This window comes from Achroia grisella, unplaced genomic scaffold (assembly GCF_030625045.1).
Source record: "Achroia grisella isolate CSIRO2021 unplaced genomic scaffold, CSIRO_AGI_Agris_v1 utg1462, whole genome shotgun sequence".
Lineage (NCBI taxonomy): Eukaryota > Metazoa > Arthropoda > Insecta > Lepidoptera > Pyralidae > Achroia > Achroia grisella.
Genome location: NW_026712637.1, coordinates 857,241 through 882,812, shown reverse-complemented (window position 1 = coordinate 882,812; position 25,572 = coordinate 857,241). Strand labels below are relative to the sequence as shown.

Below are 25,572 nucleotides of genomic sequence, written 5' to 3'. Positions count from 1 at the left end.
GGACTTTCAAAGACATATTTTGAAAATTTTAAATTCATAGTTTAACAAATAGTTCTAATTCTAGAAAACTTGGGGCAATTGTGACATTATTTTTGACTGTGGTTCTAGAAATGTTATTTAGAGTTGCGGTTTCAAAATTTAAATTAACAAAAATAATAAAAATTGGCCACAATAACCGAAAAATGGTTACAGTTTAACCAAAGTTCTAGGTTTTAGTTAAAAGCGTATCACTTTCAAACTGCATGGGATAGATTTCTTTTCCGATTTTTCTCCTGATGGTTACAATCACTCCTGTCGCCCCGTTTCGGCTTACTTTGAGTTCTGAGGACAGTCTGTATATTATACATAGAAAACATCCAGATCGATACAAACAATTATACACATAATGAGAAATGAGAAGAATACAAATGTTTGTGCCTTGCGAGGAATCGAACCCGCGACCATCGTAAGTAAGGTGGTGTGCCAAACCGCTAGACCACCGAGGTCAAAGGTCCGCCTTTAGGTCTTATGTTCGCCATATGTATCTTTACATATTGTTTTTGTGCATTAAAGTTTTAATAAATATTATTATTACCTTATGCATACCACCATCCACAAGCTTTCACGGCGTCTACCGAGGCTGAGCTTAGCAACCGATTCATTGTCAGTTCGAACTGCGGACTCGTTGCACGTAACTCGCGACGCTCGTCGAATTGTGGACTCTACCTCGCGGACATAAAGTCTAAAGTGCTGTGTTGTGGATACACTGTGTTGTGATTGTGCGTACTACTTGGGATTTATATACAATTTCTTTCTCAAGTAAGTGTTTATTTTGTGTTGGTTTTATTACATTTCTAAAAGGAAATACCTATGAATGTAATGTAAATAGAATAGTCATTACATAGTATAAAACAAAGTCGCTATCGCTGTCTGTCCGTCCTTATATATGTATGTGTACTTCTCTATGGGAAGAGGCAGTTTAGAGTAAGGGAGACCCTATCAATTGGTCTTGGAGAATTTCGGATTGTGAAATGAACTTCCTGTCGCGGTTTTCGAGATTACAACATGGAGATTTTTAAGATTATTAAAGTTTCTCATTGCCGATGCAATGCACACCCCTGGTTTTACAGGCGTCCATAGGCTACGGTAACCATTTATTACCTATACCTTTCTGCAACTTTTTCTATAACTCTCCAGACCTATTGGTTATAGCATTGTGTTATGTTGCTTATAGCCTTCCTAAATAAATGGATTACCCAACCAAAATAATTAAAAAAATGTTTAAATAATTTAAAAGGGCTAAAGGTTCCCATTCCCATTCTCTTAAGAAATAGAAATAGAAATAATCTTTATTCAAATAAACTCATTACAAGCACTTTTGAATAGTCATATTTTTATTTTTTATTCTACCACTCATTCAGTATGCAGATTCATCACAAGAAGAATGAGCAAGAAACTTGTGTGTTGCTCTTTTAAGAAATCTTAATATACCCTTCTTAAAAAGAAGTACCTTCTCTAAAGAAAATCTTAGCAGGTAGTTCATTCCGCAAACTAAGTGTACGCGGGAGGAAGCTCCTCTGAAACCACTTAGGTTCCAGAGTGTAAATTCAATTCAAATTTAAATTCAAAAATCATTTATTCATGTAGGACATTTTAGCTGCTTATGATTTTTTTTACATTATAGTTTTTTCCTTACCGTCCAGTTCAGTATATAGATTGAGAAGAACTGGCAAGAAACTCAATTGATTTCACCAAAACAGGATCGCTTGCTGTTAGCCAGTACTAAATAATATTTGTTAGGATTGGATGCGCTTGAAGATCGTTGCAAACTCCATTTGAACATAGATAACAAGCGGAAAAGCTGAAGATAGGAATCGGAGGTGAGCGTGGCTAATTGGACAGAAAATGGCGCGTTACAATGGATAGCAATTCACAATGAAAACTGCGGAAAAGAAACCGCAACCTGTTGCAGTGGATTGCGTGATGTCACATGAACTTACTCAAATGTTCTCTTTAATTTCATAAAATAATCCTACTATCTGTTCCTGTGAATTTAAAAAAAGATTTTTTCTAAAATAAAGGAGCCTAAGTTACTCCTTATTACATCAGCTACCTGCCAATAAAAGTCCCATCAAAATTGGTTCAGCCATTTCAGAGATTAGCAGGAACAAACAGACAAAATTGTAAAAAATTACATTTTGGTGTATGTACCGTATTTATATTCATATGCATGTTGTAAAAAACGGTTATTTCAATATTACAAACAGACGCTACAATTTTATTTATATGTATAGATGTATAGTATATATAGTATATTTATAAAGATCTAAGACACTCGACACATAAATAATATTTAGAGAAAAACAATAAATTACAGTATATGGAACGGCAAACTGACAGTTTTTTCTATGGATGACAATGGTGCGGGTCCACCATTGCGCTAACGGTTCACGCTGATAGAGCATTAGTGAATAATGATAAGATAAACATTCTTTACATAATATTCTCAGACCTACTCAATACGCTCACAAAATTTCATGAGAATCGGTCAAGCCGTTTCGGAGGAGTATGGGAACGAAAACTGTGACACGAGAATTTTATATATAAGATAATAATAATCTCAGGACAATTCACACAGCGCCATCTAGACCTAAGTTAAGCTAGCTAAAGTTTGTGTTATGGGTACTAGATAACTGATACATATACATAGATATTTTTTCGAAAATACATACATATTATATACATAGAAAACACCCAGACCAATACAAGCAATCATACTCATACATACTTGACTATTCAAAAGTGCTTAAATTAAGTTTATTTGAATAAATGATTTTCTGTTCTATTCTATTCTACTCATGAATACAAATGTTTGCACCGTGCGAGGAATCGAACCTGCGACCATCGGAAGTAAACGGTATGCAAAACCGCTAGACAACAGAGGCCGTCAACATAGATATTTTTTTGGTATAATAATATACACATATTATGCATAGAAAACACCCAGACCGATACAAACAATCATACTCATAAATACAAATATTTGTGTTGTGCGAGGATTCGAACCTGCAACCATCGGACGTAAGACGGTGTGCTAAACGGCTAGACTACTGAACCCGCTAATTAATATGTTTTCAATTTAAATTGATCATTGGTGAGCACATAGTACCGTAGAAAGTTGATGAAAACTCGACCGAATGTTTCCCTTATGAGAGGAACTGGTTCCACGTACACATATATACATACACAGGTGAAATTCGCAGCCCGAACTCGAACAGGTGTCTGCTTTCGTTTCGTAGCTTTATTTTTCTAGTTTGCACAAATATGGGTTTTACGCGACTGGTCGAAAAAAGTCGTGTAATGTTGGAAACTTCGCGGTTTCATCAGGGTTAATTTAAATGAAATAGAATAGAAAATTATTTATTCAAATAAACCATTACCGCCTCGGAATCCCAACCGTCTGAGATGTTGCTCCAGACTGGTTGGGATAAGACCGTTCACCGACATAACGATTGGAATGATTTCTATTATTATTATTATTATCTTTTAAATTGAAATTGTAAGAATTATTATAGTCCAGTCAAAATAGACATTTAAGTTAGACAAAATTCGCATAGAGCTGAAAGTTGGTATAGACGTTAAATAAACCATTACAAATGAAATGTCAAAAGTCCACTTCGATCTTACTTCTGCAATTTTTTTTATCCAACTCAATCTGTTCCACTTTGAATATTAGGAATAGTACCATTCTTTCAATCAATAGAATAGAATAGAATAGAAAATTATTTATTCAAATAAACTCAATTTAAGCACTTTTGAATAGACATAAAAAAAAATATCTACCGTTCATTCGGAAAGCTGTCTCATCACAAGAAGAACTAGCAAGAAACTTGTGTGTTGCTCTTTTAAATAATCCTTATAAGTTCACATTTACAAGTCGTAACGTGTGAATACAAACTACCAACCAGCACTAATTTATTAGGGTCAAATATAAATACACAATAAGATTAAATCAGTCGTAGTGATAAGAGCAGACCAGTTCTTACAAGCAGCATTCGTTCACGAGTATGACGGATAGCGGTTGACTCTGCTCCCCTATTTGATAATGAATAAGTGTAATATTCAGAATTGATCTGAAAGATAACATTGACTTAATTTGTATCTAATCTACTTGTGATTTCATTTGTATCTAATTAATTAGTGTTGGTAGTTTGTATTCACACATTCAAATTCAAATTCAAAAATCATTTATTCATGTATGACATTTTAGCCGCTTATGACTGTCAAATTTTTTACATTATAATTTTTATTTTTTTCCCTACCGTCCAGTTCAGTATATAGATCCAATTGAGAAGAACTGGCAAGAAACTCAATTGAATTACTTATTTCTTTTTAAAACCAGTTTATTTACAATGTATATTTATATAGGTGTCTATGTCTAACATTAAATGGAAATCCAGTGCATGAACAACTCAATCTTAGTAATGTAAATTTACAATAATTGAAAGCAACACGCAAGTTTCTTGTTCATACATCGCTTGCTTGTACATGTTAAAAAAATACAGACTCATTATAGATTCAAATTTGAGAGAATAGAGTGACCACCAGCATATGCTATTGCCAAAACAAATAGTCTAATCAGTGTTCGTAACCTGAACAGACCTGTTCCCACAAGCAGCACCCGTTCACGAGTATGACGGATTATTTACTTAGTATTCTATATGTATCTACAGGATGTTCCTTATGTTATAATATTTGTAACGTCATAATAATAATGAAATAAAAATAAACTTCATGCTCCAGTGATTCACTGCCTCAACTAGGGTTGCCAACTTTTTTTGACATAAAAAATTAATAAACTTTTTGTTTGGTTGGGATAGGAAAAAATAAAGTATATTAATTTTTTTTTTATTGCATTAAACACGTATTTTTGTGTGCGTTTAACACAAGAGCTGTGACAAATATCACAAGTCACAATTGACATCTAACATTTCGTTCAGTAATTATAAATCGTTAAGTACCCATAATGAGTGTTTTATTTTACGCATCACAGTAAAAGTGGAAAATAAAGTGTATACTTTATGTAAAAGTGTAAAGTATAATTACCAAAAATAAAGTAGGATATATTATATGTAAAGTATGGTTGGCAACCCTAGCCTCAACACAAAACCAAGGTTAAGTTTATAAAAACAAATCTTGGACTCAATTTCGCAGGTTTATCGTCGCCATATCTTTTTCACCTTTTTTATTCAACTGTCACATTCACTGTATTTCTCAGGAGCGGATCTACCTAAGGGCTTTTTGGGCTGCAACCCAGGGCTCCGAGGATATAAAGGGCCCCCAGTCTCCACTGAAATGATATTTAAAATATAAAAAAATATCTAGAATGTTAAAAAACCTATCATAAGGTTGGCAACCCTGAGATCAATCAACACATGCAAGTGCATCTATTGAAAGGAACGAGGAATTTCTGGTCGTTTGTTTTTGGTCGGTGTATTATTTTAGTTGAGTAATATAATTAGGTAGGCCTCTAAGTAGATTTAGCCCGGGGCCCCACAAATTCACGATCCGCCCCTGGTACTTCCGTTTGTCTTTTGAATATAGTACTGCAAGTTTCCAAGCAAGCAATTCTCTGTTGGCTAGCGGTTTAGCACACCGTTTTACCGATCGCGGGTTCGATTCCTCGCACGGCATAAACATTTGTATTCATAAGTATGATTTTTTGTATCGGTCTGAGTGTTTGCTATGTATAATATGTATGGACGAACAAAAAAATTATCTTTGTATTTGTATCAGTTATCTAGTACCCATAACACAAGCTTCAACTAGCTTAACTTGGGACTAGATGGCGCTGTATGAAATGTCCTATACCGATACGATAGAAAAGAACTATACAGATACAAACAATCATACTCATCATCATCTGCTTCTTCCTTATCCCATTTATTTGTGGTCGTCGTAATATGTTTTTCTCTTCCATTCATCTCTGTTCGCAGTCATCGCGTTATTTACTTCCTTTCTCACCATATCATCTTTCACACAGTCCATCCATCTCTTTTTCGGCCTTCCTCTACCCTTATAACCATCCACATTCATATGTAACAACTTTCTTAAAATATTATCCTCATTCCTGCGCATTACATGTCCATACCATGATAGACGATTACTCTTCAACCTCTCTAACACCGGTGCCACTTTCATACTTCCTCTAATGTAACTCCTCTAAACAAACAATCATACTCATGAATATAAATGTTTGGGCTGTGCGAGGAATCGAACCCGCGACCATCGGAAGTAAGTCGGTGCGCTAAACCGCTACACCACTGAGTCCGTAATAGCTGTTAATGAGTGTTTAATACGTTTAATTATAAGTGGGAGGGCAAAGGAGAGGTTCTTGGTGGTTGGTCGGTTACGTACAGCAGGGTCCTCGGAAGTGATACTAAGGTTCTCTTGATATTTAACTAACCATTCGAGGTTAATATACATACTTGAATTAATCATCTTTACATACATACATACGTATAAATAAAATTGGAGTGTCTGTTTGTAATATTGAAATAACCGTTTTTTACTACATGCATATGAATATAAATACATACACCAAAATATCATTTTTTACAATTTTTGTCTGTCTATATACTGTTTTAAACTTGACGCGGTCATTATTTATATGTATAATTAGTAAAAATCACGGGATCTTACCACGTTTTATATTTATTTGCTCAGTTCCCGATATTTCGGTAGTGTTTCAACCACCATGATCACGGGTAAACTGAAGAGCAGCGGGTAGATGGAAAATGAAATCTTTTTATGGGCAGACATATGCGTCTACCTTCACACGTCTTCCTTTTGTTGCTACTACTGGAACTCAGCAAATAAATAATGATTTTTGATGTAATGATTTTTACTAATTATTTTGTCTGTCTGTCTGTTCGTTTCGGCTAATCTCTGAAATGGCTGGACCGATTTTGATGGAACTTTTTTTGGCAGGTAGCTGATGTAATAAGGAGTAACTTAGGCTACTTTTATTTTAAAACATCTTTTATTTTAGACAAATATGCGGACTTAGTCACGGGAACAACTAGTCTTTATTCAAATAAACTTAATATAAGCACTTTTGAATAGATGGGCCGATCTTGATGGGTCTTCTTTTGGCAGGTAGCTGATGTAATAAGAAGTAACTTAGGCTACTTTTATTTTAGAAAAATAAAATAATAGTCGCGAGTACAGCTAGTATTTCAATAAAATTACATTGCGTTGTTTCGACAAGGCATTCTTAAATTGCATGACCATACGTCAAACCGCAAGTAGTAGAAATTGCCGAGGCATCTTAATACCCAATACACATCCTATATGGTTGTAGCTCACTTATGGATAAACGATATATCTTCTTTGGAAAGTATACTCTATATCCGTGTGAAGCGGTGGTAGACCGTTAGACCACCGAGGTTGTCAAATAGGAGATTGTAAAAATTGTAATTTAGAACATCGAGGACTCGTTTGTTTTAAATCCACCTCTTTATTAGGGAACTAGTAACCCCCATTGCTAGCAATGTACCATGTTAGGTTGACCTCCACGCGGTTCCTCCTGGAAACCATCGTTATAAATAACTAGTGATGTCACGATGGGTTAACTGACCTGAACCCATGCTCATCTTATCATCTTCCACTGGTGCACCATTTCATTATCATCCACAAAAAAAAACATGACGCTCTCATTTAGAAATAACAGCACTTTTGGCAACTACTTTATGTATTATAGTGTGATGTTGACGATTTTTTGCAGCAATTTCTTTTACCGTTGTTTTGGCACCTCGAGTTTAAACTTGTTACAAGTCATAACACTAGAAATAATGTCTGTCACATACGAGCTCGAGTCATCCCGTTAGCAATCGTCATGGGAGTGTAACGGACGGACAGACAAATTAACCGTGTTGCTGAGAAACAGATGTTATCTTTAGTACAGATCTGTTCAAAGCACGGCCCGTAGACTTCGTGCGGCCCGTTGCTTTGAATATTTGAACTGTCATAAATTATTTTTAATACTGTATTAAAATGCCGTTTATAACTTGACTAGCTTTTGCTCGCGGCTTCGCTCGCGTTAATATATCCCTTTGGGGGTGGAATTTATCGAAATTCTTTATTAGGGAATGGCTACGTCATAGTAGCTTTATGCAAGCAAAGTCTCAGCCTCGGCCGGTTTAAAATTGACGAAGTTTCATATAAACTTTCATCCCTTATTTTATCCCCTTGGGGGTAGAATTAATCAAAATCATTTGTTAACGGATGCCTACGTCATAACATCTACCTGCATGCCAAATTTCAGACCGATCCGTCCAGTGGTTTGGGCTGTTGACAGATAGCTATGTCAGTCACCTTTGAGTTATATATATTTAGATTAGTTGTGTTTATTTCTCTTTTTTGTTAATTCTAGTAAACAGTATAATCTGTACTTTTCTCTAACCACTCTCTAGGGTCCATCAATCAAATCAAATCAAATCATTTATTCATGTAGGACATTTTAGCCGCTTATGAATGTCAAGTTTTTTGTATTAATATTTTTCCCTGCTACACCCCAGAGATCTCACATCTTATATTTTGTTTTCCCGACAATTTGGTGTTTCTAACATAAAAGAGTATTTTAGGTCGATTAGTGGCCTAGCGGTAGCCCACCACTTACTTTTACTTCGCGACTTCGATTTCTCGCATGGTACAAAAATTTGTATTCCTGAGTACGATTGTTTGTATTGGTCTGAGTGTTTTCTATGTATATTATGTACTAGCTGTTCCCGCGACTTCGTCCGAGTGGGATTTAACTTTATTTTTCTAAAATACAAGTAGCCTAAGTTACTTCTTATTATATTAGCTACCTGCCTATAATAGTCCCGTCAAAATCGGTCTAGCCATTTCAGAGATTAACCGGAACAAACACAGACAGACAGACAGATAAAAATTGTAAAAAAATGTTATTTTGGTGTATGTGTCGTATTTTAATATTACAAACAGACACTACAATTTTATTTATATGTATAGATTACATCTATATATTAATCATAACGCAAGCTCTGTTTAACATGAGACTAGCCGACGTTGTGTGAAATGTTCAGAGATATTTTTAATTATTATAGTATTATTTGTTAATGCGACCCTCGAATAAATTTTGTAGTTTGTATTTGCCCGGGATCACAACTGGTTTGAACAGCCCTGCTTTAGAACAATCATGATTGCACTGGATTCGCTTGCATCTACTCATTCGATTGTTGCTTAATAAAAACTTGTGATTTCAGAACCGGTACTTACTGTGTATTGTTTACATACAGAGGTCAGCTTAAACTGGATTTTTCGTACATATCTAAAATTATTGTGCAATTTGTGTTCTTGCGTTTTGTTTTCATTGAATATTAAAAATAAATAATTATGTGCTATTGTTTAGAATTTATGTTAAAATTTAATTAGCTTTTGGTTCACGATTGTAATTGCAATAGTGGATTGTTTTTTTAAATGTTTGTTTACAACAAAAATATCATTTTGTTTGAATACATCTTCATATTCACTTGGTGTGTTGGGCACGGGTTCTTTTGATGGTTTATGTATAATGGAATGGTGCACTTGGTTATATATTCAATATTTTTTCTATTTGAGTATTTAATTGAATTAGTGCTAATTGGTGGTTTGTTACACACTTAAACTTAAAAATGTAAAGTAATAATAAAATTATTTAAAAGAGCAACACGCAAGTTTCTTGCTCGTTCTTCTTGTGATGTCTCATCACAACAAGAACGAGCAAGAAGCTTCGGAACGAGCGGTAGATTAAAAAAAAATGTAATGACTATTCAAAAGTGCTTCAATGTAAGTTTATTTGAATAAATGATTTTCTATTCTATTCTATTCATTGCTAGCAATGTCATCTCCCTAGAAACCATCGTGATAAGTTCCTAATGAATTTGCCACGATGGTCTAACTGATCTGACCATATTTATCTTACCATCCTCCACCAGCGTATACCGTTACCCTCACAAAGGGGATTGTTATTAGGGCATTAATTCCTAATGAATTTACCATGATGGCCGATCTTATCTAACCTCATGTTCATCTTATCATCCTCCACTGGTGCCCCGCCAGCGTATACCATGGTAAGCAGTGGTAAACCATGGTCACCCTCTAACCCAGTGTTTCTCATAGTGAATCCCACGCCACATAGGGTGGCCCGACAACCTGCGGCTATCAGCTACAATTATGTGAACGGTGTGATGTCATGCTCGGAATGTGCAAGGCTTTTTATAAACAAAATTGTCTACATAAGCGACGTGACAGCACATCAACGGCAGAACTGGAGTTGACAGTCGTCGTGGCCGAAATCGGCCGGAGATCACACACACACACACAGAGTGGCAATTTTATTTACATTCACAATTTGCACAGGCTGGTGCAACATTCCATCATCACTCATTAAATAAATGTGATTATATATGAGGATTCCCAAATGGTCCAAAACCGGAGTTGACAGTCGCTGTGGCCGAAATCGGCCGGGGATTACACACACACACACACAGGGTGGCAATTTCATTTTTAAGGAAATTCGAAAATGGACCTTATGAAAATCATATGGATAGTGAATTTTACATTCACAATTTGCACAGGCTGGTGCAACATTCCATCATCATTCATTAAATAAATGTGATTATATATGAGGATTCCCAAATGGTCCAAAACCGGAGTTGACAGTCGCCGTGGCCGAAATCGGCCGGGGATCACACATACACACACAGAGTGGCAATTTTATTTTTAAGGAAATTCGAAAATTGACTTTATGAAAATTATATGTATAGTGAATTTTACATTCACAATTTGCACAGGCTGGTGCAACATTCCATCATCATTCATTAAATAAATGTGATTATATATGAGGATTCCCAAATGGTCCAAAACCGGAGTTGACAGTCGCCGTGGCCGAAATCGGCCGGGGATAACACACACACACACACACACAGAGTGGCAATTTTATTTTTAAGGAAATTCGAAAATGGACCTTATGAAAATCATATGGATAGTGAATTTTACTTTCACAATTTGCACAGGCTGGTGCAACATTCCATCATCACTCATTAAATAAATGTGATTATAATAATATACGAGGTTTCCCAAATGGTCCAAAACCGGAGTTGACAGTCGCCGTGGCCGAAATCGGCCGGAGATTACACACACACACAGAGTGGCAATTTTATTTTTAAGGAAATTCGAAAATGGACCTTATGAAAATTATATGGATAGTGAATTTTACATTCACAATTTGCACAGGCTGGTGCAACATTCCATCATCACTCATTAAATAAATGTGATTATAATAATATATGAGGTTTCCCAAATGGTCCAAAACCGGAGTTGACAGTCGTCGTGGCCGAAATCGGCCGGAGATCACACACACACACACAGAGTGGCAATTTTATTTTTAAGGAAATTCGAAAATGGACCTTAAGAAAATTATATGGATAGTGAATTTTACTTTCACAATTTGCACAGGCTGGTGCAACATTCCATCATCATTCATTAAATAAATGTGATTATATATGAGAATTCCCAAATGGTCCAAAACCGAAGTTGACAGTCGCCGTGGCCGAAATCGGCCGGGGATCAAACACACACACACACACAGAATGCCAATTTGATTTTTAAGGAAATTCGAAAATGGACCTTATGAAAATCATATGGATAGTGAATTTTACTTTCACAATTTGCACAGGCTGGTGCAACATTCCATCATCATTCATTAAATAAATGTATTACCATTATATTTGAGGATTCCCAAATGGTTGCGGTTAACGTTCGAAATTTCATCACTAACTGTACAATATTGCTTAAAAAATGGCGGCGATGATCGTGGTTTACTATTCAGTTAAATTGTAATAATGGGTACAGTTACGTCGCCGAATTATGGCTCGGCGCAAGTCACGAGCTGTGAGCGATTCTTATAACCAGCGACATTCTGTCAGGCATAAAAAATATCATTCTCAAAATTAACAAAGTTTAAAGTAATACTTTTCGAGTAGTGTCGTAGACCCCTTGCCATATTTTTCGGTAGATTCATTCTTACCTGGTATGGACTTTTTGTATATTTCTAACTGTAGTAAAGTTTAGTGTTAAAACCATAAAGTAAAAACAAGATGACCGCTGCCGCAGACCTTGCAGTTTGTCATAGACCCCTGGGGTCGATATAGACCACTTTGGGAATCACTGGACTAGACGGTGTTGTCGCTGCGTCGGTGTGAATTGTCCTGAAATATTATTATTATTATATCTATTTAATTAACCATTATTTATTAAGTATTTATGTGCCTTCTTTTTTATTTATCTATTTAACTTTAATGCACAAAAACAATGTGTACATATGGCGGACTTAATAGCTTGTTCATGCACGGGATTTTCATTTAATGTTAGACATATACACCTATATAAATAAACTGGCTTTTAAAAAAAAGTCATTCAATTGAGTTTCTTGTCAGTTCTTCTCAGTTGGATCAATATACTAAACTGGACGGTAGGGAAAAAATTAAAAATATAATGTAAAAAATTTGAAGTTCATAAGCGGCTAATATGTCCTTCATGAATAAATGATTTTGAATTTGAATTTGAGGCATTGAGGTATCACGGCGGTTTAGAAATGTGACGGCCTCTGGCGGTTTAGCACACCGATTTACTTCCAATGGTCGCGGGTTGCACCTTGCACGGTGCAAACATTTTTATTCATGACTATAGTTGTATGTATCTATCTGTGGTAGTTTGTATTCACACGTTTCGACTTGTAAATGTAAACTTACAAGGATTATTTAAAAGAGCAACACACAAGTTTCTTGCTCGTTCTTCTTGTGATGAATAAGCTTTCCGAATGAGCGGTAGATTAAAAAAATTGTTATGACTATTCAAAAGTGCTTAAATTAAGTTTATTTGGATAAATGATTTTCTATTCTATTCTATTCTATTCTATTCTGAATTTAAAAATGAATCTGTATTATTGTCAACATATTTATTTATTTGAAAAGAGTACGAGCTGAGCTTCTCTTACGAGTCAGTTCTTATCATCTCAAAATCATTCCGAACTGACAGTAGATTTGAGATATCATAAGAGTCTGTAATAGACCTACACGAATAAAGATATTATGAATTTGATATTAGTTAGAATAGTGAAAACGCTATCGCCTGTGACTTGGAGCGTGTCGGCGGACGGTCATCACCTGCCGGATAGGTAATGAAGGTTTTCGACAGCGTTTTTGAGCCGCGGAAGTACAGTTTTTGCGACAATACTAGAAACTTCGCAATGGCGGTCTGTCTGACACTTGACGCGATGTCAATTTGTATGACAGATGTATTATATAATCATTATTTCACAGCCAGTGAGAGGAGTCATTCAAATTCATTGAAAGTAACGGCTTTGCATCAGTCTTAATTTATACATATAAATAAAATTGGAGTGTCTGTTTGTAATATTGAAATAACCGTTTTTTACTACATGCATACGGTACATACACTGAAATAACATTTTTTACAATTTTTGTCTGTCTGTCTGTTTGTTCCGGCTAATCTCTAAAATGACTGGACGGATTTTAATGGGACTTTTTTGGTAGGTTGCTGATGTAATAAGGTGTAACTTAGGCTACTTTTATTTTAGAAAAATAAAGTTAAATTCCACGCGGACGAAGTCGCGGGTACAGCTAGTATAATAATAATCTCAGGATAATTCACACGGCGCCATCTAGACCAAAGTTGAGCTAAAGCTTGTGTTATGGGTATTAAATAACTGATACAAATACATAGAATTTTTTTTTTGTAAATACATACTTATTACACATTGAAAACACCCAGAACGATACAAGCAATCATACTCATGAACTAAAATGTTTGTGCCGTGCGAGGAATTTAACCCGCGACCATCGGAAGTAAGTGCTAAACCGCTGGACCACCGAGGCAGACTTCCGGTCGCCGCTCCGATCGATCCTCCATCCAATTCAAACGGGGATCGAAATTACGACGGCCTGAGCCGAGGTTCGAACCCAAGCAGTGCTCTCAGAGTAAAGTCGTATCCGTCAGGCGGGAGTTGGCCTTTAGCCGCTCCATAAGCCCTTTCTTTGGTTTGGAGTGACATCTGCACTCGTCCCCTATCGTCCGGTGAAGCTGTAAAGGCCAGCTGCGTCCAACAGCATTAGAGTAGTCCGAAAATAGACTACTGTAGGTTTCCATGTCATTTATTCACCATAGATCTAATCGCTAACCGGTAGTAGACCATAACATCGATCTGTAATCATGATCATCTTGAAGTATAATTAAAGTTTGTTTGACAAATGAGAGTTTTGTCTTAAATTTTGTATTTCATCTTTCACAGACGCCGAAATATTCCAATCTGATAATAAATAAAACAATGGGCACTACTACTGGAACTCGAACATAATGAACGAGAGTCGCGAGCGAATTCGGCGCGAGAGAGAGAGGGAGAAGAACACATATACCTCTCCTCGTCTCGCGCTGCGCCGCGTGTTGCTATTGGCTGAAGGCAGGCAGTTTCGGGAGGCCGCTGCTGTTCTATCCCGGTTGGGACCTGGTGTGCTGCAGACGGTGGCTGCTGAGCTTCCTATTGATTTGCTGGTGGAAGCGTTGCCGCATTCTGCTCATCTTATTGAAACTCTACTAAATAGGTAAGTTTTAATTGTACACAGTATGTCAGACTGACATACTGAAATACGGAATGGTGCACCTGCCTGCGCTAACGGTTTACGCTGGCGGGGCACCAGTGGAGGATGATAAGATGAGCATGAAGTCAGGTCAGTTAGCCCATCGTGACAAATTCACCAGGAATTTATCATGATGGTTTCCGGGAGGAACCGTGTGGAGGTCAACCAGATATGGTACATTGCTGGTAATGGGGTCGAGTCCACATTACTAACAATTCCCTTTCCCCCCAATTAAAGTAGGTTCCTATAATAGTAGGAGTGTGTGTGTGTGTGTGTTTGTGTGAATTATATTATTATAAAGAATTTCTTTATATACTGTTACAGAAAAGAGAGAGAAGATGTTACACATGAAAAGGCTATATTCGTTGCAAAATTGTTATATTGGAGTCTCATTAATAATCACGACCTCGATTCAAAAGTAAAATGCACGGTCGTAAAGCATGGACAATGTCTGGTATGCGGTTTTCTTGATAATGAGTTTGCTGTTCACATATTTTTTATCATTACTCATTTTATGAATCATTTCATTATAAAAAAAATGTTAGTAATAAACTCATTAAAAAATTATGTACATATTTCATTTACTAAAAAAATGGCCTCAAAAATGTTTTATTACATAAATTTTATGTTGTATGTAATAACTAGCAGACCCGACTACACGTTGCTGTGGTTAATGCTATGTTTACATTCAGCCGCTTCTCCTGCCACTCGCTCTGCCGAAAATATTGCCGGGCGACAACTGAGCGAGAGGGCTGAATGTAAAAACACGCTGCCACTCGCGCTGCCAGTCCTTTGACTCGCGCACGACAAACCGACAATCGAGGGAGCGCCGGGCAGCGCGAGTGGCAGCGCCAATGGCATGGGAAGTGTTTCCACTCGTGTTTACACTCTCGCGCTGCTCACTTCCCTGCTCACTCGGGCGAGTGTAAATTGGGCATAAGATTCTTGAATAAAATATTGCTACTAGATTAAAGACTATAAATTGAGATGTAAGCTATCCTATCTTTCAAGTTGGATCAAATTGCACACAATGTGCAAATCAAATTTGCAATCGGTTCAATAGTTTAAGGGTCCGTCGCGGACAAACAACGTGACACGTAATTTTTATATATATTTATTTTTGTTAAATTTAATATATCATTTTTCCACATTTACTTTTGAGCTTCTTGCATCTGACTTATTACCATTTTAATCAGATAATATTTTGTTTTAATATAAGGATCTGCTCATCAGTGGAGTTAACTAAATCAAATTTTCAATCGGTTCAGTAGTTTGGAGTCCATCGCGGACGAACGACGTGACGCGTAATTTTTATATATAAAGATAATAATAATATTTAATTCAGATTATTCAGTGTTATTTAAAACTTCTTAAATCTAATGTTAGTAGGAGATAAAAAAGTATATAAAACTACCAATATTATAAATGCGAAAGTTTGTGAGTCTGGAATCTGGATGAATAGATGGACGGATGTTTGAAACTCTTCACGCAAAACTACTGAGCGGATTTTGATGAAACTTTACAATAATATAGCTCACACATCACAATGACATATTGGCGGTAAATTTCACAAGGGTGTACCCGCGAGTTAGTTATATTGGCTGTAGATAAAAAGTCTACAGCCGAAGAGCGCAAAAAAAACCAAAACATATTATATATTATATTTAAATGAAGTATAAAAATTACAATTTAACTTATTAACTATTATTGATGCCAATTGGTCGATGTTAGAACCAAGAGTGATTCAACTACGATCGCGTTCGCGACTCGACGGTACGTCTGGGCGCATGGTACGATGCGCCGTATTGAGGCCGCTGCCTATACAGCGTTTTAACGTTTCATGATTTCGTAACGAGCTAGTATATTATAAATGTCCACAAAGGCCACAGAGACCTTAATGTGTAAATATAGAAATAATGATGTACTGGTTTAACGGGAAAATTAAATTTCCGGTGACCAATAGACTCTATCTGAGCGCATCAAACCGTCACGAGTGGATGCGCGTGCGCAATCCCGCGCCGCGGCTTGAGAGCTATCCGTTATTGCATTTTATTGTTTACTACTCGCCGCGGCTTCGCCTGGGTGTACATGTATTATATATATAAACCTTCCTCCTGAATTATTCTATCTATTAAAAACCGCTTCAAAATCCGTTGCGTAGTTTTAAAGATTTAAGCACACATAGGGACGGACAGACAGCGACAGCGACTTTGTTTTATACTATGTAATGAGTTTAAAATACTATTGTGTTTTAAAATCATAAACAAGAAGAAATTGAATACCTTATACTTTTTAATTATACTTTATGTGATACTAGTTTTTGCCCGTGGCTTTGCTCGCGTTAATAAGTATTACTATTAAATACTATTTAAGCGAACGTTTTCATCATAGTAGCTCCAATCTTTATTTTCAGTTCAATATTCGAAAATCTAAGAAGATTTATACAATCTTTCATCCCCTATTTTATCCCCTTAGAGGGAGAATTTATCAAAATCCTTTCTTAGTGGATGCCTACGTCATAGCTTTATGCATGCAAAGTTTCAGCCCGATCGGTTTAAAATTGACAAAGTTTCATACAAACATTCATCCCCTATTTTATCCCTTTGGGGGTAGAATTAATCAAAATCCTTTCTTAGCGGATGCCTACGTCATAACATCTACCAGCATGCCAAATTTCAGCCCGATCCGTCCAGTGGTTTGGGCTGTGCGTTGATAGATCACTATGTCAGTCAGTCACCTTTGAGTTATATACATTTAGTTTAATAACCGGAAGTGGACTGTGAGATGCGCACGAGAACATGTAGTTAGGCCGACAGTTTTTACTCGACTTCGATCCAATAAAGCGTAATGTGTTTTGTTCCATAACATGCAAGTGTAATAATATGTTGTTGACGGCCTCGGTGGTTTAACCACCGCCTTACTTCCGATGGTCGCGGGTTCGATTCCTCGCACGGCACAAAAATTTTATTCATGAGTATGATTGTTTGTATCGGTCTGGTTGTTTTCTATGTATAATATGTATGTATTTACAAAAAAAATATATTTATGTATATGTATCAGTTATCTAGTACTCATAACACAAGCTTTAGCTAGCTTAACTTGGGTCTAGATGGCGCTGTGTAATTGTCCTGAGATTATTATTATTATTACTACTGATACTTAGACAGAAAGGTCATAAGTTTGAATTTAACTAACACAAAAAAACACTTAACTTGAGTGTCAATTTAAAATTAACATCACGCTATAACTTTTATACTTGTATGGTGGCAAGAAAACAAATATAATATTAATAATAATTATTCTATTCTATTCTATATTCTATTTTAACGTAGGCGGAACTATAATTCTCCATCTTACAATAAAAAACTCTACATACGAATATGTGTGCCAACAAACATAACCATAATTCAACTTTATAAAAATTCCAGCAAACGCGAGGAAAGTGATTATAAACCTGTTGATATATGAACAGGTTTCGTAAGTCGTAAGGTCCAGCGTTGCTTTCTCGACATGTGTAATGTAACACTGAACTTGGGTCAAGTTTGATGCTTATATTATTCAATACAACTTGGTCAGTAGCGTGAAATTAGCATTGCCTACTTTGGACTATATCGCCACATCCATATGAGAATTTTAGCTGACTCCGCAAAGATTTTGTCTATCGCATCGTATATTGCTCGGGTCAATGTGCTCCTTCTAATATAGTTGAGTGGGGGAAAGGGGGTTGTTAGTACTGTGAACTGATGATCATATTGCCAGCAATGTACCATGTCAGGTTGACCTCCACGCGGTTCCCCCTGGAATCCATCGTGATGAATTTTTAGTGAATTTGTCACGATGGGCTAACTGACCTGATCTCATGCTCATCTTATCATCCTCCACTGGTGCCCTGCTAGCGTAAATCGTTAGCGCAGGCGGGTGCACCATTCCATTATCATAATTCATAAAAAAATATATATTGTTGAGTGCAATGATGGCTGTCTCATTCGTCATACTCGTGAACGCTGGTTATAGGGACTGATCTATTAGGGCTAATGATTAAATAATTTCCTTTTGACAGAAATGCAATAGCATAGGTGGTCTCTAAATGGGAGTATTTAGACAATTGAATTCTCTATATTGTTAATCATCTACAAGCACATTTGAAAAGAATAAGAGCTTCTTGTCATCTCCTCTCAGCTCGAACTCATTCTGAACTGACGGTAGATTTGATATATCATAAGAGTCTATAAGAGCTTCTTGTCAGTTCTACTTACCTCGAAAGCAATCCGAACTGACGGTAGATTTGATATATCATAAGAGTCTATAAGAGCTTCTTGTCAGTTCTACTTACCTCGAAAGCAATCCGAACTGACGGTAGATTTGATATATCATAAGAGTCTATAAGAGCTTCTTGTCAGTTCTGCTTACCTCGAAATCATTCCGAACTGACGGTAGATTTGATATATCATAAGAGTCTATAAGAGCTTCTTGTCAGTTCTACTTACCTCGAAAGCACTCCGAGGTGACGGTAGATTTGACATATAAGAGTCTGTAATAGACCTACACGAATAAACATATCTTGATTTGATTTGAAGTTATATATCGTATCAGAAAAGAGGAGATCCGCAGAAGAACCAGAGTGATCGACATAGCCCGAAGAATTACAAAACTGAAGTGGCAATGGGCAGGGCACATAGCTCGTAGGACAGATGGCAGTTGGGGCAGTAAAGTCCTCGAATGGCGACTGCGGACCGGAAGAAGCGTGGGAAGGCCTCCAGCAAGGTGGACCGACGATCTGGTCAAGATCGCTGGAAGGCGATGGATGCGAGCAGCTCAGGACAGGTCGTTGTGGAGATCTTTGGGGGAGGCCTATGTTCAACTGAGGACATTTTCCAGGCAGAGATGATGATGATGAAGTTACATAAAAAATATCGACCTATACAATCGACGAGCAGTGTTTAGTTATAGACCGTTTTCTCTCGTTCATTACTTTTGTTAGTATATCAACTCCATGTACTAGTAGAAGTATGTATTATAATAAAATAACAACTATATAACATTAATTTAACTATGTCTCTAACACAATTCACTTTAGCAATTAAAATACAACCAGCACATCCTGTGCTCAAAGACCGAATGCCGCGGCCTACAAAAACCCTCCCTTTTATACAGAGAAGATATGAGTGGGGGTTATATGCAACTAGTTTAACGATACCGAGTAATAATGAAACTACCTTCTTTTAATATAAAATATCAGATTTTTCGAAATTATCCATGTGTACCCTAACACTTTTAATTTTTTTATTGAAATGGAGGTATCTGATGTGTCTGATGAGTAAGAGGTATTGAGGGTTTTATGAGGAAAAATAGAGATAAAAGAAAATGAGACTTATACGATAGCGGTATGTAATATTACTAGCTACTCGCCCCGCCTTCGCACGGGTGTACATGTATTATACATATAAACCTTCCTCTTGAATCACTCTATCTATTAAAAAAAACGCTTCTAGAATAAAATAGAAAATCATTTATTCAAATAAACTTAATTTAAGCACTTTTGAATAGTCAACATTTTATTTAAATCTACCGCTTATTCGGAATGCTGTCTCATCACAAGAAGAATAAGCAAGAAACTTGTGTGTTGCTCTTTTAAACAATACTTCTAAGTTCACATTTTACAAGTAGAAACGTGTGAATACAAACTACCAACCAGCACTAATTTATTTACGCTCAAATATAAAAATACAATAAGATTAAATCAGTCGTAGTTATAAGAGCAGGCCAGTCCCTACAAGCAGCACTCGTTCACGAGTATAACGGATGAGCCAGCCATCACTGCGCTCGACCATATTTTAGGGAGCCAATGACCCGGCCTACCACGCCGCCACATGTCTAGACTACTCCACTCGACACGTCACTTCAAAATCTGTTGCGTAGTTTTAAAGATTTAAGCATACATAGGAACCGACAGACAGCGACAGCGACTTTTTTTATACTATGTAGTGAAAAGCCTTTCTACAGATTTGTCTGCGGTGCGTTTTGAACTGTGACCTCTCGTGACTGACGGACGGCAGTTGTCTGCCGTAACATTACATAATAATGATGATATTTACGATAACATTACGCAGTGAATAATGCAAGTAAATGTTTTTTAATTGAACTAATGTTACGGCGTGTTCGGTTTATTGTTTGTTGGAATTTCACGAGGAGAAAATGCAAGTACTATTAAATGTTTGATTGCAAATCTCTTATTCAAAATCTACCTGAGAATTAGTCAGCATTTACTTGTACATAAATACAACCAATCTATACATATAAATAAAATTGGAGTGTCTGTTTGTAATATTGTATTAACCGGTTTTTACTACATGCCTATTAATATAAATACGGTACATACACCAAAATAACATTTTTTACTATTTTTGTCTGTTGTCTGTTTGTTCCGGCTAATCTCTGAAATGGCTGGACCGATTTTGACGGGACTTTTTTTGGCAGGTAGCTGATGTAATAAGGAGTAACTTAGCTTACTTTTATTTTAGATAGATAAAGTAAATTCCACGCGGACTGCGTACAGCTAGTATTTAATATATTAATTACTAGCGACCTTAACTTTAATTTTCTAAAATAACAGATTTTTTTCTAAAATTAAAGTAACCTAAGTTACTCCTGACTACATAAGCTACCTACCAATAAAAGTTTCATCAAAATCGGTCTAGCCATTACAGAGATTAGCCGGAACAAACAGACAGATAGACAAAAATAAAAAAAATTATATTTTGGTGTTTGTACCGTATTTATATTCAAATGCATGTAGTAAAAAACGGTTATTTCAATATTACGAACAGACGCTCCAATTTTATTCATATGTATGGAATGGAATTCCTAACCAAAGAGGAGATGTTTGAGATCAAAGTGGCCGGTACGACAAAACGCCAATTTCATATGTAAGGACCTAATATTATTATTAAGTACTATGTATATAAATAATCAAATGCCCGACAAAATAATAAAACACAGATAGACAAAAATAAAAAAAAAATCATTTTGGTGTATGTACCGTATTTATATTCATATGCATATAGTAAAAAACGGTTATTACAATATTACAAACAGACACTCCAATTTTATTTATATGTATTCTAAGATGAATAATTACCACGTTTCACCATCGATAACGACCCTTAAACCTTATGAGAAAGTATAAGTAAAAGCAATTGATTAATTAATTATTTACGCTCAAACTATATCCATTTACATTTACGACGCCATTTTGATTTATGTATCGTCTATCGTAGAGCTCGAGCATTCACTTTTTACGGGTTCGACACCCGTCTCGATACGATTTCACTCACGCGAATGATGTCTAAGAGTGCAATTGTATATTTTTTTATGTTTCGTATAGGGTTGCCAAGCACAAATTTAAAAGCCAGGATTGTAATTAAAAAAGAAAACAGGTTATAGGATATTCAGTTTAAAAACAGAACGCAGTAATAGTGTTGCAATATTTAGGATTTACCTGATGTAAAAAAAACGTGTTGCAATATCAGGTTTTTATTTGATGTCTAAGGCAACCCTATTAGGCAGGCAACCCTATAGAAACATAAAAAAATATATACAATTGCACTAATTGTATATATTTTTTTATGTTTCTATAGGGTTGCCATGCACAAATTTAAATAAGCAGAATTGAAAGTTCAATAACCCAGGACTATTCAGTTTAAAAACAGAACGCAGTAATAGTGTTGCAATGGTTATATTAATATGTAGGCAATATGAATTAATTATATAACTATATATAATAATATAAAATATAAAAAAGATAATTTGAAAAATATATATATTAATATAACCAGTAATTAAAAGATATGTTGAGAATCAGTAATTAAGAGGCGCGCATATTTTAAAACCCAGATTGCTGACACAACTATTCAGGACTTCCCAGGACTCTTTAAAAACTAGGACATGTCCTGGGAAAACAGGACGGTTGGCAACCCTATGTTTCTATCACATATTCGTATCTGTAAAATGTCTATAATTGTGACGTTTTAAGTATAGCTGTGCGTTGTACGCTTGATCGGTTCGTCATGGTTTTTGTATGGTATTCTAACATTTTACGGTAGGTACATAAGATACTAGTTTGTAAAAAATCGTCTGAGGGGTAGATCAGTCTCTCCAATTCAGCAGAAATAGAAATAATTCAAATTCAAAATATCTTTATTCATGTAGGTCTATTACAGACTCTTATGATATGTCAAATCTACCGTCAGTTCGGAATGATTTCGAGATGAGAAGAACTGATAAGAAACTCAGCTCGTATTCTTTTCAAATAAATGTTGTACATGTTTACAATAATACAGAGTTGTTTAAATTCAAATTTGGGAGAATAGAGTGACCACCAGCATATGCTATTGCCAAAAAAAATTATCTTTATTAAAATAAACTTAATATAATCACTTTTGAATAGTCCAATTTTTATTGTACCACTCATTAGGAATGCCGTTTCATCACAAGAAGAACGGGCAAGTTTGCGAGTTGCTCTTTTAAATAAACGTTGTTCTAAGTATAGTAACATTAACAAGGATTAGGCATGCGATAATCGACATAGAAACCGCTACGCACTCAATCGTTGTGCAATAAAATAATATTGTCAGATTGAAAAAACTATGTTTGACATGATGCCCACGGCTACCTTTTACCATCGCATCGCTCACCATCGACAGTGAATTCATCCCCACACGCTGGAACCTAAGTGGTCTCGGACAGTGCGGTTTCAGAGGAGCTTTCTCCCGCACTTAGATTGTGGAATGAACTACCTGCCGAGGATTTCTCGAGAGACTATAGCATGGGGTTTTTCAAGAAGGGTATATTAAGGTTTCTTAAGGGTCGGCAAGGCGCACGTGATACCCCTAGTAGTACAGGCGTTCATAAGCTACGATAACTGTTCACCATCAGATGGGCCGTATGCTTATTTCCTACCATGTCTATAGAAATGATATTTATTAACTTGATTCAAATGTGACGGTGCCCTTATGTTGTGGGTGAAAGTACCGGACCGGTTTATCCGGTCCCACAAGTCCTTAGCATCCACTGAGAGGAAATGAATTTCTGATATATGTACATATGTATTTTGTTTCTTTTTCTCATTAAGAATGTTACAGTTGTGCGAGTGAAATAGATGTAATTTTTGATTTACGCGAATGATATTGGAAAGGTCAAGTAAAAAATATATCGTGCAGTAAAATTTATTTAAGAGTTTTTTTTTATATATACTTTTATTGACACCAATTTAAGTAGTTACAGTTATTCTCCTTATAAACTATTACATTTTTGAAATACACATCATACACAGGTTCAAAATATCTACTTATTCATTAACAGTTCAAAATTCTAATTCAAAATATCTTTATTCATGTAGGTCTATTACAGAATCTTATTATATGTCAAATCTACCGTCAGTTCGGAATGATTTCGAGATGAGAAGAACTGACAAGAAACTCAGCTCGTATTCTTTTCAAATAATTCTTATACATCTTTACAATAATACAGATTCATTTTTAAATTCATACTTGGGAGAATAGAGTGACCACCAGCATATGGTAATTGCAAAGCAAATAGTATAATCAGTGTTCGTAACCTGAACAGACCAGTCCTGAGCAGCCTGAGCAGCACCCGGGCAGTATTGAGTCTAAATTCTAGTATTATTGATTCTAAATTCTAGTGTTATTGATTCTAAATTCTATAATAATATGCCCTGATGATTAAACTGAGTTCAAATAATTGAAATCGTCTTGAATAGGAAGTGAATGTTTTATTTTTGTTCATTCATAGCAAATTGGTTTATGTTTTACAATTTAAGTGGTTAAGTAACAATGATATTTAACAATAAGTACACAGTTATATAGCTCACCCGGCCAACTTCGTCTTTCATTTCCCCACCTTCTGCAATATTTTTCATTGCAGCTCCGCTCCTATTAGTCGTAGCGTAATGTTATATAGCTTAAAGCCTTCCTCGACAAATGGACTATCCAACTCAAAAGGAATTTTTCAATTCGAACCAGTAGTTTCTGAGATTAGCGCGTTCAAACAAACAAACTTTTCAGCTTTATAATATTAGTGTAGATTTATAAGAGCGAGATTGTAATCTTTTGTTCTGACTCGAAGGTATTAATGAAGAGAAGCTAAAACAAGCAACTGGTTGATGTAATTGTGTGAGTTATTGTTTAGTGCATTATTTAATGCCACAGACTATGTTACATATGTTTTCAGTTACGGTCTGTGAACAGATGTAGTTTGTTCTTATATAGTAACTAACTTTAAGTTATAACAATCATGATTTTTTTGTCTATGCAAATATATAGAACTATCTGTGCCCACTGTTTCAATTTGAAACGTGCGAATACAAATCACCAACTAGCACTAATTTATTAGGATCAGATATTAAATACACAATAGGATTAAAACAGTCATAGTGATTTGAGCAGACCAGTCCCTACAAGCAGCACTCGTTCACGAGTATGACGTATGAGCTAGCTATCACTGCGCTCGACCATATTTTAGGGAGCCCAATGACCCGGCCCATCATATATATTTGGACATTTTAATAAGCATGACTACTCAATCCACTCGACCACGTCATAACTACTAAAATTACCATATGGTAGATATAGTATTCGTAGTAGAACACATTTATATAGGTGACGGTTATATATAAGCGATGGTCACTTACCATCAGGTAGACGCTCACCATTCCTATTACATAGAAAAACATATAATTCTCATAAACTGGTTAAAGAAGATTACGAATCTTCCTACTATATAACTGCAAACTTTTGAGGGTCATATTAGAAAATGGCAAGATTTTTAACAAGTTTTCAAACATCGACTTTCAAAG

General features: G+C 35.8%; 1 protein-coding gene across 1 annotated transcript in view; it reads left to right on the top strand.

The window, feature by feature from the left end:
* The first annotated feature begins 661 nt into the window (after positions 1-661).
* Positions 662-25,572, top strand: part of LOC131855698 (uncharacterized) — a 48,958-nt gene continuing 24,047 nt past the window's right edge. The window contains exons 1-2 of the mRNA XM_059206997.1: positions 662-798; positions 14,354-14,663. Coding sequence (XP_059062980.1) covers positions 14,419-14,663 — 245 coding nt within the window. The 5' untranslated portion in view covers positions 662-798; positions 14,354-14,418. The remainder of the gene's footprint in view (positions 799-14,353; positions 14,664-25,572) is intronic.